This window comes from Eulemur rufifrons, chromosome 24 (assembly GCF_041146395.1).
Source record: "Eulemur rufifrons isolate Redbay chromosome 24, OSU_ERuf_1, whole genome shotgun sequence".
NCBI lineage: Eukaryota > Metazoa > Chordata > Mammalia > Primates > Lemuridae > Eulemur > Eulemur rufifrons.
The window spans coordinates 13,186,886-13,201,755 of NC_091006.1; the positions used below are offsets into that span (position 1 = coordinate 13,186,886).

General features: G+C 53.6%; 2 protein-coding genes across 4 annotated transcripts; one reads left to right on the top strand and one right to left on the bottom strand.

Annotated features, from left to right (window-relative positions):
- Positions 1–427: 427 nt before the first annotated feature.
- On the bottom strand, positions 428–5,523 carry IRF3 (interferon regulatory factor 3). 2 transcript variants are annotated; one of them, XM_069457414.1, is made up of 7 exons: positions 4,439–5,523; positions 3,576–3,747; positions 3,420–3,490; positions 2,606–2,798; positions 2,119–2,499; positions 1,172–1,287; positions 428–677 (listed from the first exon to the last, which is right to left on the bottom strand). In XM_069457414.1, the coding sequence occupies exons 1-7, from the start codon at positions 4,721–4,723 to the stop codon at positions 510–512; spliced, it is 1,386 nt and encodes a 461-aa protein (XP_069313515.1). In that variant the 5' UTR covers positions 4,724–5,523; the 3' UTR covers positions 428–509. The 2 variants fall into 2 exon arrangements, with proteins under 2 accessions (XP_069313515.1, XP_069313516.1); XM_069457415.1 differs by lacking the exon at positions 2,119–2,499 and having other exon boundaries at positions 433–677.
- Positions 5,524–5,753: 230 nt separating this feature from the next.
- Positions 5,754–11,817, top strand: BCL2L12 (BCL2 like 12). Of its 2 annotated transcripts, none has more exons than XM_069456882.1 (7): positions 5,754–5,776; positions 6,395–6,509; positions 6,723–6,865; positions 7,687–7,773; positions 7,860–7,951; positions 8,721–8,993; positions 11,611–11,817. In XM_069456882.1, exons 2-7 carry the CDS (start codon positions 6,403–6,405, stop codon positions 11,659–11,661), a joined length of 753 nt encoding a protein of 250 aa, XP_069312983.1. In that variant the 5' UTR covers positions 5,754–5,776; positions 6,395–6,402; the 3' UTR covers positions 11,662–11,817. The 2 variants fall into 2 exon arrangements, with proteins under 2 accessions (XP_069312983.1, XP_069312984.1); XM_069456883.1 differs by having other exon boundaries at positions 6,726–6,865.
- The last annotated feature ends 3,053 nt before the right edge of the window (positions 11,818–14,870 follow it).

Genomic DNA, 14,870 nt, shown 5'->3' on the forward strand with positions numbered 1-14,870 from the left:
AGCTGCCTCATCCTGCCCCCACAGAGGGGGGAGGGGGCGCCCAAGGCCTGGGCAGGAGAAGGGACATTCACCCAAACTGTTTATAGGCCAGGTAGAGGCTCTGGATTCAGCCTTGGGGCTTCACGCAGAGTGGCAACGCTGGAGCCAGACCTGGATTCCCACTTTGTGATCTTTGTACTTCAGCGTCTTGGTCTGTAAAATGGGGGTGACTGTTACCTCCTCACCAGGTCCCCAGGGAAGAGTAAGGAACCACCTTCCCCCTGCGCCCCCAGCATCTGGTCCTCTTGCATTGGCCACCTCAGTTCTGGGTAGCTGTGCAGATGGGTAAACTGATACCCCCCAAGCAGGAATAACAACCAGCTTAGGCCAGCTTAGGTCAGTATGGCCCAGGGACACCCAACACCAGACACACACAAGTGGTGACTACAGCAGGAACCAGTTTATTGGTCAAGGATGAGTGTTAGGGGCCTGCACCCATGAGGAGCAAGGGCTCAGGCTGCCCCAGGGACCTAGAACTCCATGTCCTCAACCAGGTCCTGTAGGTAGGCCTTGTACTGGTCGGAGGTGAGGGACAGTGGGTGGCTGTTGGAAATGTGCAGGTCCACGGTGTTCTCCAGTGAGGAGGCGCCCCCTGACCGGGCCATTTCTAACAGGGCCCTGAGGCACGTGGGAACCACCTGCAGGGGGAGGGGAACACAAGTCAGGGAAAACACCCAAGGACTGTCCACCATGGAGGGGTGGGGGAGGGGCTGAGAAGACTACAACTTCCAGCAACCCCTGCTGTAACCCAGGGTAGGCCCAGAGCTGCTGGGAGTTGTAGTTTTCCCTATATTTTCAAAGGCAGGAGGCCAGAGAGCATTCCTAGGACCAAGGGTGCAGGAAGGGTTCCTAGAAGTTGGAGCTGAGCAGCTTGTGATCTGGACTCCTGGGAGCTGTCATTCCTCACAGAGGCTGCTAGGACTTACAGTCCACCAACTGCCACATGGTTTAGATAGTTCAAAACAGGCTTTGGGGGGTGGGGCCATGGGAAGGACACCTAGAAGCTCCTGGGGATAAGGAACTGGTAGTTGCAGAGACACTTTAGGGGCTTCTGGGAGTTGTAGTTTCTGGAAGCAACCTCTTCTCTTTGTAAGACCACCTGTCAGCCCCAGGGACCCAGGGCCACAGGCACCTTAACCATCACGAGCTTCTTGGTCCATGGCTGGTCCTGGGGCCATGGCTCCCCGATGCAGAACCAGAGGGTGTAGCGTGGTGAGTGTCTGCTTCCTTCGATGAAGGTAATCAGACCTGGGGGCCCAGGAGCTTAGTCAGAGGTAGGAAAGAGACCCTCTATCCATCCCTCCCCCAAACCTGACTAATAGCCCTGCCATCTCCCCTTACCTAAGGCCGCTGCCACAACGACCAGGGGACTGCCTGTTTGGGGACCGTCCCTGTGGTTCTGTTTGTGTTCCTCCTCCCTCCAGGGTGGGGCTGAAAGAGCACCCCCAACCCCTACCCCAGAGCCTCAGCACTCAGCAGGGGACAGGCCCAGAGGAGGGGAGTCCCCCCTCGGCATGCTCAGTGGCTCTGGAATAGAAGGTGGCTGCCATTTACTGCTCTTCAGCCCTCTCAGGCTGTACTGTCCAATATGTAGCCACTAGCCACACGTGGATATTTCAATTTAAATTGTAACTAAAATGAATAAAATGAAAACTCACCTTCTTGGTTGCCCTCACCTGAGTACTCAGCAGCCACCTGTGGCTAGTGGCTTCCGTACGGGACAATGCAAATACAAATCATTTGCATCACTGCAAAGTTCTATGGGACAGTGGAACCCTAAGGGACTCGCTTGCTAGTTTGTCCACCATATTAACCATAATGACGGTGATGGTGGCAGCCGATTCCCTGAGCACCTTCTCTGTGCTGGGCCCTGTGCCTCACAGCAGCTCTGGCAGGTAGGTAGAGAGGAGACTCTGCTTAGACTTGACAGGCTCGAAGCAGTCAAGTCCCTTGTCCCACGTTATATACAGCGAGCAGAGCGCGGGTCCAAATTCAATCCCAAACCGCCTGAGCCCAGAGTTCTTAACCCCTGTGCCTGCTGCTTTCCACTCGGCAGAACTAAGCCCCTGCCTCACTCACCTGCCACGAAGGGCCCCAGGTCGAACACACCTCCTTCCTTGTCCTTAGGGACCTCGCCATCAGGCCCGTGCCCGCTGCTGGGGAGCAGCTCCTCGCCTATGGCCCAGTATGTGTGGCAGTGCCCCAGTCGCTGGGCCCAGAGCCGCTGTCCGACCCGCCGTAGAGCCAGTCCCCCCCCCAGGCAGCTCAGCACACGCCTCACGTAGCCCGTCACTCCCCTGTCTGTCAGGGACAGCCCAGGGTCTGGCAGTGTTATTGGCTGCCCAGGGAGCATCCTGTCTACTGCTTCGGACCCCACCAGCCGCAGGCCCCCTGGGCATGAGATGGTCTGCTGGAAGACTTGGCGGCCCCGGTAGAAGGCTGTCACCTCGAACTCCCACTCTGAACAGCAGCAGCAGCGTGTGAAGGGGGAGGGAGATGGAGAGAAAGAACGTGAGGGGCCTACTTCCCCAGCCTCAGCCCCTCCCAGCCCACAGCTGACACTCACCTTCCTCTGGCACCAGCAGCCGCCTCAGCGGGTTTTCAGGGAGCTCCAGGTTTGGGCAGGGAGCGGGACTGTCCAAGCTGGGGCTCAGCAAGAGCTGAGGGAGGGGCTCAGGGGCCACAGGGAGGCCTAGGGGCTGCCCGTCCAGGAGTGGGGCCAAGACCATGTTGTCCAGTAACTCATCCAGAATGTCTTCCTGGAGAAAAAAGGGGAAAAAACGAGCTGGGCATTTCAACAGCCTTTTCTAGAGACTTCACATGGACCAGGCCCTGTGCTCAGCGATGTGGAGGCACAGAGAGGTGTCAGACCTGAGCTTTGCCCTCAAGGAGCTTCCAGTCTGGGGGGAGAGCCGGTCATGGGCACCAACAGCAAAATACATGGTCTAATGGATGCCGGGTGCTGCGATGACAGGGGGAGTAGCTAACTCATTCCAAGGATCTGGCTCTATACAAACAAGATCTGGGCAGGGCAGGCTGGGCAAGATTTCAGAGGGGGCATTTCCCTGGCACTGACATCAGCAAGATCAAAAGGAGGGAGGTTTTGAGTTCCCAAGAGGCTGAGGGCACCTGCAAAGTGAGGAAAGCTATGAAATCCTGAAAGGTGTGTTAAGGCCTTGAATGCCCAGTGAAAACTCTGAATTTTCTTCCTTAAAGGCTGGGAGCCATGGGCTGGGAACAGGGGAGAGACAAGGTCAGCTCTGGGTCAGGCAGAGGACAGACTGGAGGCCGGGGAAGAGGCTGGGGTGACGGTTGAGAGGGAGAGGTGGTGGCCTGAACAGGCCCATGGGGATGGGGCAGAGGGTTGGGCACCTTCTCACCTGGGTATCAGAGATACTGCCTCTACCACTGGTATCTGGAGAGGTGTCCGGCTGGGAAAAGTCCCCACCTCCTGCCAAGAAAGGTGGTGAGCGGAGTAAGGGTGCTGGGAACCCTCAAGATCCCAGCGCTGCAGGCGAAGCCCCGCTCTGGCACACCTGAAGTCACAAACTCATAGATTTTATGCGGGTCGTGAGGGTCCTTGCTCCGGTCTTCTGCTAAACGCACCACTTCCTTCCGGTTCAGGGCAGACCGGAAATTCCTCTTCCAGGTTGGCAAGTCGGGTTTATCCTTCCCTGGAGTGTAGGCACCACTGGCCTCAGCCCAGGCCTGGGGTAACAGTGGTGCCAGGATAATAGGGGAAGATGACTTAGACCCCATCCCTAAGGGCCTAACCCTGCCTCCTCTGGTCCTAACACCACCCTCTCCCCCTGGCAAGTTCTAACTCTGTAAGGTTCCATTTCCAAATTCTCTGCGCCCCAAGCTCCCCCTCCTAACCTCCATCATCCCTCATCTCCACTTTCCAAAAACCTTTTCTGAGCCACCCTTCCAGGTCCTACTTGGCATCTAACTCTGTCACCACCTGGCCCAGGGCACCCTCCGTGATAACCCCACCCCCTCACACTCTGTTTACCCCCACTGGTGTATTCTAATTTGGTAGTTAGTAACCCCAGATTTGGGGCTCTGAGTCTCGCCTCTAATGTTCCAACAGCCACCCCCAGAATCCTACAACCAAGAGCCCGGCCCTCAGAGAGCTCCCTGCCCCAAGGATGCCTTTCCTTGGTGTTCTAACACCACTTTTCAGTTCTATTCCCAGAACCAGGCTGTTCCAACCCTTCCTGCGCCCCACCAATCCTGCTAGCCCCGTCCCGCCCATTCTGACTCCACCCACCAGTATTAGCACGAGCCCGCCCCACGCGGGCTAACCCCGCCTTCTCGCCCCCCCCCCCGCCCCCGGACCCCAGAGTCCTTCCGGCCCAGCGCGCTGCTTTCGGTTTCCCGCGCTCCCGGGCGTACGCACCTGGAAGATGCCGAAATCCTCCTGCTGAGCATCCTGCCGCAAGCCGTGCTTCCAAGGAATACGGAAGCGCGTGCGGCTCTCGTTCACCCAGGCCACGCCCTCCAGCTGCCCTAGGTCCAGCTGCGACACCAGCCAGGGCAGGATCCGTGGCTTTGAGGTTCCCATCGTCCCACCTGCGCGCACAGGGCAGTTCCTGGGCGCAGGCAGCCTCCCGGGCCCTCTTGGCCTAGGGTTTCCACACCCAGACCTCTCTGTAACGGGCCATGGCGCAGGTCTTTCACCCATATTTTCCTGGGATACAAACAGGAAAGCTCCTCTTCCCGTCCTCCCATCGTCCAGAGAGGCTCCCTAATCAGCGAGGACTCCCTCCTATAACCACTGTAGACCGTCCCCCAGCGTCTTTCAGTGCCAACCGTCTACTCCCTCCCCCACATCAACGAAAACAGGTAGCCCCACTTTCAGGGTAGAGCCCTCTCTCCCTAGTTATTTCAGTGCAGATGCTACTCACGCGTAAACCCCTACCTCCTACACTCACCCAAGTGCAGACCCCTTTCCACAGTTCCCCCACAGAAGATCCCCCTACCCATTTCCAGCGTAGAACTTCCATCCACAATTCCCTCCCATCAGACAGCCTCCCTCCTCCAGGGCATGCCCCAACTTTTTAGAATGAACTGCCTCCCATTTATAGAGTCCACCCTTCCCTCTCCTAGATCCCCTAAGTGTAGACGCTTCCCCTCTTCCTCCTCCCTCCCTACTTTTTCTATAGTTTTTCTATAGCCAACTCCAGGGCCGGCCATTGTAGCTCCCGCCTGCTTCCCTTTCCGCTAGCAGCGCAGAACCAGCCTTTCTCCCGTTCCTCACTTCCGAACGCCACCAACTACCTCCCCGGCTCTTCTGCGTTACCTACGACGGAGAGGAGGGGCGCGCAGGGTGCTGGGGCCCACCCCTGTCTTTGGGATCCGGGTAGCTCTCAAACTCGAAGCTGCGCACCCCCCTTCCCGACGGCTGAGCTTTAGAGCGCTGGGGCTTTCTTTACGATCGATTTCTTGAAATACAGGCAACTTTATCATCCTTTGGGTGACAGACTCCTGCCCCAAAGGGGCGGTCCGCTGAGTCTGGACCAGCCCCCTCCCTATGCCCTTCTTAGGCTTTCCGTACACAGGCATGCTGGGAACGTCATATGCAAATTAGGCGTGCATCCAACGCCCCGCCCCTCCTACTCTGGGGCGGTTACAAAAATCGGCCCAGTGCGCAGGCGCGGGAAAGTTGAACTACTAAAGAAAAGTTTGTACGGGTGGAGGAGGAGGAGGCGGTGGCGGCGGCGGGGCCTCAGGTCAGGTGAGCAGGGTGTTGGCGAAGGCTGGGGAGAGGAGGGAAGAGGAGGGGTCCAGGAACCAGGATCGGGCACCCTAGTCCCGCTTCTCCGACATCTAAGCGTCCAGGGTCCCCAAGATTCCTGCCTGAGTCAGATAGTTGGAACTACACCTCCCAGCAGCCTGCGCGGCAAACAAGCACTGACCAAGGGGAATATTTGCCGTGTAGTTTGCTGGGATTAGTAGTTCCCCATACTCAAAGAGCTTCAGAAGTTTGGTTTATGCCTCCTTCACGATCCAGGAGTCGGGACCCCAAGACCCCTTCTCCTTCGGGGACCCAAGAGTCCGGGGCTCTAGTCCTCTTCTCTCTCAGACTAAGGAGTCCAGGACCCCAGCCCCCTCCTCCTTTAGACCCACGAATCCAGGCCCCCATCTCCCTCTTGTCCTAGGATCAAGGAGTCTTATTTCTCATGCCTTTCTCTCTGGGAACTCAAGAGTCTGGGTCCCCAGACCCCAACTCTCCAAAGAACCCAGGAGTCCAGGCCCTCAGCACCTTCCTTTCTTGGGATTCACAAGTCCTGGCCTCCAATCCTCCACTTCCTGCTGAACCCTAGAATCCAGCCCCTAGCCTCCTCTCTCACAGGTGCCTCCATGGCAGGCTCGGAAGAGCTGGGGCTCCGAGATGACACACTGAAGGTCCTAGCTGCCTTTCTTAGACGGGGTGAGGCTGCCGGGTCCCCCGTTCCAACACCACCCAGGTAAGAGGTGTTGCCTTTCTCCCCCATGGGCCTGCATTTGGTGTGCGGCCTTCTCTAACTCCTGCTCCTGGTCTCAACCTGTCTCCTCTCTTTCTGTCTGGCTCTATTCTCTGTCCCTGGGGTTGCAGAGAGAGGTTCTCAGCGGGGTGGGGGTGGGGCAGGAATTGCTTACAGGAGGTCTCTGGGGTCACTGTCTGAGGTCCTCCTCCCCAGGAGCCCTGCCCAAGAGGAGCCAACAGACTTCCTGAGTCGCCTTCGAAGATGTCTTCCCTGCCCCCTGGGGCGAGGAGCAGTTCCCCCTGAGTCCCCTCGGCCTTGCTCCCTGCCCCTCCGCCCCTGCTATGGTTCAGAGCCTGGTAAGAGATTTCCTTAGATCACTCGTGAAACTTGCAAGGCATAGGATAAGGTGCTAGTTTAAGATCACTCAGCTAGGAGGTAGCCCATGTGTGGGGTCTTCAGCACCAACCTTCGCCATCCTGTTCTCCCCCCTCTGCTAACCCCAAGTTAGATTTCTATCTGTCAATTCTGTGGGTTGTCTTTCGGAAGGCATTTGATCCCTTTCTATCTAGTTGCTATTTCTCTCCTTCCATACATGCTTTCCTGCCCCTAGGACTTTTGTAGCCATGAATACCCCTAATAGAAAGACAGGAGACTTCAGTCTAGGTCTGAAAAAACTCCCTGGCTGTTTTGGTTATATGACTCTGGGAAAAATCCTTTCTCTTCCCTGTTTTTCAGTAGCAGAGTAGGAATCCATAGGGAAGGCATTGGACTTGATCAAGAATGACCGACAGGTTTCCTCTCATATGTGAACCTTGGATAGACTAGTAATGGCTGCTGGGACTGGTAGCTTGAAAAGCAGTTCACAGCTGGGGAGAGGAGTGCTGTGATCAATTGGTGATGCCTGCAATGGCCAAGGGATAGGGTGGTAATAGCAGGAATTCCTTGTGCTTGCCTTCCTTGGATGAGATAATCTTCAAGGTCCAGTTTGACTCTAACATTCTAAGTCCAGTTTGAGGATATGATAAAGGGGGAAAGTACAAGGGTTTTGGCTTTCTTTTTTTTGTACCATGTTTGCTTGCTTAGAAATCATTGCTTCATGGCAAAGTAGTTGGGAGACAGACAGAATCCATAAGTTCCTGATGTCTTGGAGACCCGTCATTAATTCTTTTCACCCCAGGCCCAGCTACTCCAGACTTCTATGCCCTGGTGGCCCAGCGGCTGGAACAGCTGGTCCAAGAGCAACTGAGATCTCCACCTAGCCCTGGTGAGGTGCAGAGGAGCCCTGGAGAAGGATGGGGGTAAGAGGGTAGTCAGGGTTCTGCCCTCAGCCAAATTCTCTTCTGCTTCCAGAGTTACAGGGTCCCCCACCCACGGAGAAGGAAGCCCTGCTTCGGAGGCTGGTGGCTTTGCTGGAGGAGGAGGCAGAAGTCATCAACCAGAAGGTGATGGGCATCTGTTCTAGCCCTCATCGAGTTTAGGAGTTTTGGGGTGGTGGGCCACTGAGATCACAAGCTGGATCTGCATTTTCTTTGGATGGTCGGGGTAGAGAGGGTGGGACAAGGCTTCAGTGAAGGGCTGAGTGACAGGAGTATGGTCAGGGTAGTACTGTACTTTATGTTAGTGGCTTTCATTGCTTGTTAGAGGGGCTTGGCCTAAATGCAGGGCATGTGACCGTCAAAAACATGATCTAGGAGAGATTAGGCCAAATTGGGGGAGTAACGGAATGAATATGGGGGTGGGAGAGTATCTAAAATCTCATTGATCACTGGAGAGGCAAGGCTTAGAATAGGGAAAATGGACTGCCAGAGGAAGCATGGCTCGTGACCTTGTCCTGAAACCTGGTTGGCTTGGGAGTTTGGGCAAAGTACATGGTTCTATAATATTAATTGTATGGTAGAGGGCAAGGTTGTTGTAGACCCTAGCCCTGCCCCAGGGTCTCTGACTGGGGAAACCCACTGGGTATGTAGAGCTTGGCTCTGATTGGCTGTTGAGGCCACGGCAGGGGCATGGCTTAGAGGCTCAGGTTCTGGGCCACCGTCCTGGGAGTAGTTTGGCAAGAGACCACAGAGTCTGGCTTGTGATTGGCTAATGTGATTGATGGGGTGTGGCTTAGAGGTTTAGTATTCAGAGTTGGCTTGAATGGGGAAGCCACGCCTCCTAGTCGCCTATGGGCTGACTCGGACCTTGCCTGTTCCCCTCTCCGCCCCACAGCTGGCCTCCGACCCCGCCCTGCGCAGCAAACTGGTCCGCCTGTCCACTGGCTCTTTCGCCCGCCTAGTGGAGCTGTTTTCCAGCCGCGAGGGCAGCTCTCACCCAAGTCGCGCATGCCCTGGACCGCCACCACCTTCCCCAGAGCCCCTGGCCCGCCTGGCCCTGGCCATGGAGCTGAGCCGGCGCGTGGCCGGGCTGGGGGGCACCCTGGCCGGACTCAGCGTGGAGCACGTGCACAGCTTCGCGCCTTGGATCCAGGCCCACGGGGGCTGGGTGAGCCTCAGAAGCCTCCCCGGGCCTCACTTAACCCAACTATGATGTGATGGGTGGGGGCCGGGGTCGTCTTAGGTTTCTTTTCAGACCTCAGGTGTTCTCCCAGCTCTACTGTCCATTCATGCTGTGCTGAGCACCAGCTATACACCAGGCACTGCAGTGATGAGTGCAGATACCATGCATAGCTTAAACCACTGGTATACACTAACAATTGTGAACCTTGTGCGATGAGTGATTACCACTGGTATACACTAACAATTGTGAGGCTTGTGCGATGAGTGATTACCACTGGTATACACTAACAATTGTGAGGCTTGTGCGATGAGTGATTACCACTGGTATACAGTAACAATTGTGAACCTTGTGCCATGAGTGATTACCGCTAGTATACGCTAACTGGTATACACTAACAATTGTGAGGTGAGTGATTACTCCTCCCTGGGCTTAAGTTTCCTTTCGTGTAGAGGACAGTGGTAGCACTACCTCAAAGGGTTGTCGTGAGGGTTAAAATGGGACCATCCTGGTGAGTACTTGGTGCACTGCCTGGCACACGGTGGGCGTGCGTTTGGGTGGTCATATGCTTACCGCCTGCCCCTCCAGTGATGCCTGCCAGGATGCCCTTCCCCGGGTAACCCCCTGCTTCGCTTCCTCTGCTCCTTCTGCTCTGGTACCCCCCTCAGTGAGGCCTTCCCTGGTCCCCATTTACAATCGCAGCCACCTCCACACCTCCCACCCAGTGCCCTGCTTTACTTTCCCTTCTGTAGCACTCTGCGCCTTCTAACAGATGGTAGCATTGACTTGTTTTACTCATTTTCTTATTCCTTTTTTGTTTGTTGGCTTCTCCTGACTCTAACGTATCAGCTTTAGAAAACCAAAGACACTTCCCTTCTTTTTACTCACTACTTTATCTCCAGTGCCGGTCTCAGGCTTGGGTTGGGCTCCAGCGTCGTGGCTGTGTGGCTTGGCTACTGTCCCCATCTCCCTGAGCACCACTTTTCCCTCTGGCCCTCTGGCCATCTCACCTGCCTCCCGGGTGGTTGTGAGATGCATTGCGAGGACACATGCCAGGTTCTTGGAATGTAACCGTGGCTTCCCTGGCAGGAGCTGGCCAGGTGTGTTTGAGGAGGCCAGTGGGGCTGGAGCACTGTGAGCTGGCTGGAATGAGAGGAGAGGCCGCCATGGCATGCAGGGCTTTATGGTAATCCTGCGAACTTGGACTTTACGTCAGCCAAGGTCTCTAAGCAGCAGAGAGACTTGAACTGATTTAGGTGTTAACAGGCGCCTCCTGGTGGCTGCGTGGGGAGCAGACTGTGGGGGTGAAGGCGGAAATAGGGAGCGCAGAGAGATGAGAATGAATCAGACCAAGGTAGAGGGGGTCAGTAGAGGATTCTGGATTTAATTTCTAGGTAGAGGCCAGGCGTGGTGGCTCACGCCTGTAATCCTAGTACTCTGGGAGGCTGAGGCGGGAGGATCACTTGAGCTCAGGAGTTCAAGACCAGCCTGAGCAAGAGCGAGACCTCATCTCTACTAAAAATAGAAAAAATTAGCTAGGCCTGGTGGTGCCCACCTGTAGTCTCAGCTACTCGAGTGAGACTCTGTTTAAAAAGAAAAAGGACTCTGGCTTGAGTAGTTGCAGGGATACATCTGAGGTCCCTGAGATGGGGAAGAGGGAGGGCTGGGGGGTGGGGGCGTTGTGGGGGTAGCAAGTTGAGAAGTCAGAGATGATTGGAAGTGGTCCAGTTAAGAGACAGATGCCAGCTGGGTTTGGTGGCTCACGTCTGTAATCCTAGCACTTTGGGAGTCTGAGGCAGGAGGATTGCTTGAGTTCAAGACGAGCCTGGGCAATAGTGAGACCCCATCTCTACAAAAAATAGAAAAATTAGCCTGGTGTGGTGCGCACTTGTAGTCCCAGCTGCCTGGGAGGCTGAGACAGGAGGATCGCTTGAGCCCAGGATTTTGAAGTTGCTGTGAGCTAGGCCGATGCCACTGTACTCTAGCCCGGGCAATAGAGCCCTTGTTTCAGAAATTTAAAAAAAGGGAAGGAGATGCCCTTTAGACCTCAAAGCAAATGTTGAAGGGACTGGATGATGTGAACTCAGCAAAGAAGCTCATTTGTTTGTAAAATTGTTATTTTTAATAGGAATGATAACAGGTCAGCTGGGGGAGTATTCCCAGGGGGCCACGTCCTCGGTGAGGATTTCAACGGAATGATCTCATTTAAACCCCACAACAGCCTCATGGGGTTTTGTTATTATCCTCGTCTTCTGGGGGCTGAGAGGGAAAATCCTGGAATCGGGATTTGGATACAAAGCCATGGCTCTTCATCATTAAAATGGCAGGGCTCTGTTCCCCGTCCCTGAGTCTTTGTCCCCCATTCTCCACTCTCTCAGTTTCTGTCCGCCCTCTTCCAGTGCTCTCACCCCCTGTCTCCTGGCTCTGTCTTTCTCCCCCAATCCCTATCCCCCTATGTCTGTGTCTCTGTCCCCTTCTCTAGGTGTCGGTCCCCCTCCCTGCTCTGGTTCTTTGCCATCCCCTGTCTCTGATGTCGCTGGGCAGTGCTGTTGCAGGTGGAGGACACCTTTCCTGCTCACAGAGCTCTGCCACTTTTCCCCTCCAGGAGGGCATCCTGGCCGTTTCACCCGTGGACTTGAACTTCCCCTTGGACTGAGATCTTCCTCAGAAGCTGCTACAAGATTGGACCTCATGTCTCTGCCCTCTTCGTGTGCCTTCTTGTCCCACTCAGGGCTGTGGGGTGGTGGCTGCCCTACCTGTTTTTACCAAAAAGAAATTGTTTAAAACTTTTCATATTAAAAACTTTTGACAATATTTAATTGTTTGTTCTTTCACTCTAGAACTTAAGTTCCAATTAGAGGAGATTTGGTTCAGAGATGTCTGTGGCTTATAAATTGAGGAAGGAACAAGTTCATTGATTCGAGAGATATTTATTTGGAATCCCTACAAGAGCCTGTCACCTGGATACACAACATATTTGAAGATATCTGTAAATATGATTCCAGCAAATTACATTTTTTCTCCTATTGCACAATTTCATTATAACAGCTAATCCTGCATTGATGGTCATGGAGTCTTTCCAGCTAGTTCCAGAATAAAGTTACAATCTTTCTTCACAGGCATCTAAGGCACTACCCTCTTCTTGTTTTTCTCCTCCCACTGCTCCTTCCAAGCCTATTTTGCTGGTTTCTCCTCATCTACCTGTAGACCAGTGGTCTGTCACCTTTTTAGGGCCATATGCCCCTTCCTAGCATCATGTGGTTTTTTGTTTGTTTTTTTGAGACAGAGTCTCACTCTGTTGCCGGGGCTAGAGTGCTGTGGTGTCAGCCTAGTTCACAGCAACCTCAAACTCCTGGGCTCAAGCAATCCTACTGCCTCAGCCTCCCAAATAGCTGGGGACTACAGGCATGTGCCACCATACCCGGCTAATTTTTTCTATATATATTTTTAGTTGTCCATATAATTTCTTTCTATTTTTAGTAGAGACAGGGTCTCACTCTTGCTCAGGCTGGTCTCGAACTCCTGAGCTCAAGCAATCCTCCCACCTCGGCCTCCCAGAGTGCTAGGATTACAGGCCTGAGCCACCACGCCCAGCCCATAATGTGGTTTTTTTAAGAGACTAGGTCTCGGCTCTGTTACCCAGGCTGGAATGCAGTGGTGTTATCACAGCTCACTGCAACCTCGAACTCCTGGACTCAAGAGATCCTCTGGCCTCAGCCTCCCAAGTAGATGGGACTACAGGCGTGGGCACCATGAAATCCAGCTAATTTTTTTTTTTTTTTTAGAGATTGGGTCTCACGATGTTGCCCAGGCTGGTCTCGAACTCCTGGGCTCAAGCAATTCTTCTGCCTTGGCCTCCCAAAGTGCTGGGATTACAAGTGTGAGCCACTGCACCTAGCCCAGAATAATGTTTGTAAATGCTTACAATGAATGAAACGTACAGGATCACAAAAAGAAACCAATTGCAGTCAATCCTCATTATTTGCAGTTTCTCTACTTGGGAATTCGCCTACTTGCTAAAATTTATCTGTAAAATTTATCGGGCGGATCGTTTGAGCTCAGGCGTTCAAGACCAGCCTGAGCAAGAGCGAGATCCTGTCTCTAATAAAAATAGAAAGAAATTATATGGACAGCTAAAAAAAAAAAATATATATATATATATAGAAAAAATTAGCTGGGCATGGTGGCGCATGCCTGTAGTCCCAGCTACTTGGGAGGCTGAGGCAGGATGATTGCTTGAGACCAGGAGTTTGAGGTTGCTGTGAGCTAGGCTGATGCCACGGCACTCTAGCCTGGGCAACAGGGTGAGACTCTGTCTCAAAAAAAAAAAAAAAAAAGAAGGCTATGAAGTGCCCTGTGTGTTAGGGACGGACTGTATGATCCCATTCATGTGAAAATTTAGATAAGGAAAGTGCTTCTGAGGTTGAGGGGGTGGTATCCACTGGAAAGGGTCATGAGGGAAATTTTCAGGGTAACATATTCTGTGAATTGAATCTGATGGTGGTTACACGGATGTGTGTACCAATCTCATCAAACTACACTTAATTGTGTGCATATTATTGTATGTAAATTGTATCTTTAATAAAGTGGGTTTTAAAAAAATAAAAAACGATGTTTTGTTAGACTTTCTGGGATCAATACCCAGCTCAGCCACTTATTAATTGTGTAACCTTGGCCAACTTTACCTCTCTGTGCCTAAGTATACTCGTCTATGAAATGGAAGTGAAAATAGTACCTTCGTCAATAGGTTGCTTGGGCGGGGGATTAAATGTGATAATTTACTTAATACTCTTCTAAGAGTGGCTGGCACCTAGCAAGCAGTCAGCGTGAGCTAAATCGGCCATAGATACAGAGCTTGTCTGAAGGTAAGGAAAAGTCAGTGAGCCAGAAAAGAGGGAAGGGTCTGTATAGTGGCACCAATGAGTGAAAGAGTGTGTGGTGGTCCCAGAGAACCAGGCAGGGATCAGTAAGGCATCAGTGATGGGACAACAAACACTGGGCTGAGGGGCTGGGACTTTGTCCAGGAAGCCTGTGAGCAGAGAAGGGGCCAGGTCAGCTCTGAGGACCCACAGGGTGGGGGACTGGAGGGGAAGACTGGAGGCTTAGAGGTGGGGAAGGAGTCTGGGTTGCTGGGCCAGGAGGGAGAGGAGGGGCGGGGCAGGGGACTGACAGGCTGTGGGAGGGGAGCCCAATGGTCTGGCTTGGTGACTGGATGGGAGGTAGGTCCGTACCAACTTGGAGACCCAGAAGATAGGGTGTGGGGGAAGATCCACAGCTAGGGCTGATAGGTGTGATGGACCTGGGGGACAGAGGAGGGGCGGGCAAAGAACTAATAAAGAAGTTATACTGGAAATCTTACAGTATTAGTTTGTCGGGAAGGAAGTATGCCAGGGAGCACAGCCAGTGCAGAGGCCCGGGGACGACAACAGAGCGCGCTCATTCAGGGACTGCAGAGAGGTTTGAACTGAGGACAGAGTGCGAAAGGAGAAAGAAGAGGCAGGGTCCACAAAGTCCACCTTTTGCATTCATCTTCATTCAACTAAGATCTTTCTACAGATCACGGAAAGCTTCCTGGAAGAGGCTGCTTCTAAACTGTGCCCTGACGGACCTGTAAGATTACGCCAGACAGAGAGGCAGGCGTTCCTGGCAGGGGAAGGGACTTGGCAAAAGCCAGGTGGCCTGAGAGAGGGTGATGGGCTTTAAAAACTTGGAACAGGCCGGGCGCGGTGGCTCACGCCTATAATCATAGCACTCTGGGAGGCCGAGGCGGGAGGATCGCTCAAGGACAGGAGTTTGAGACCAGCCTGAGCAAGAGCGAGACCCCATCTCTACTAAAAATAGAAAGAAATTAGCCGGACAACTAAA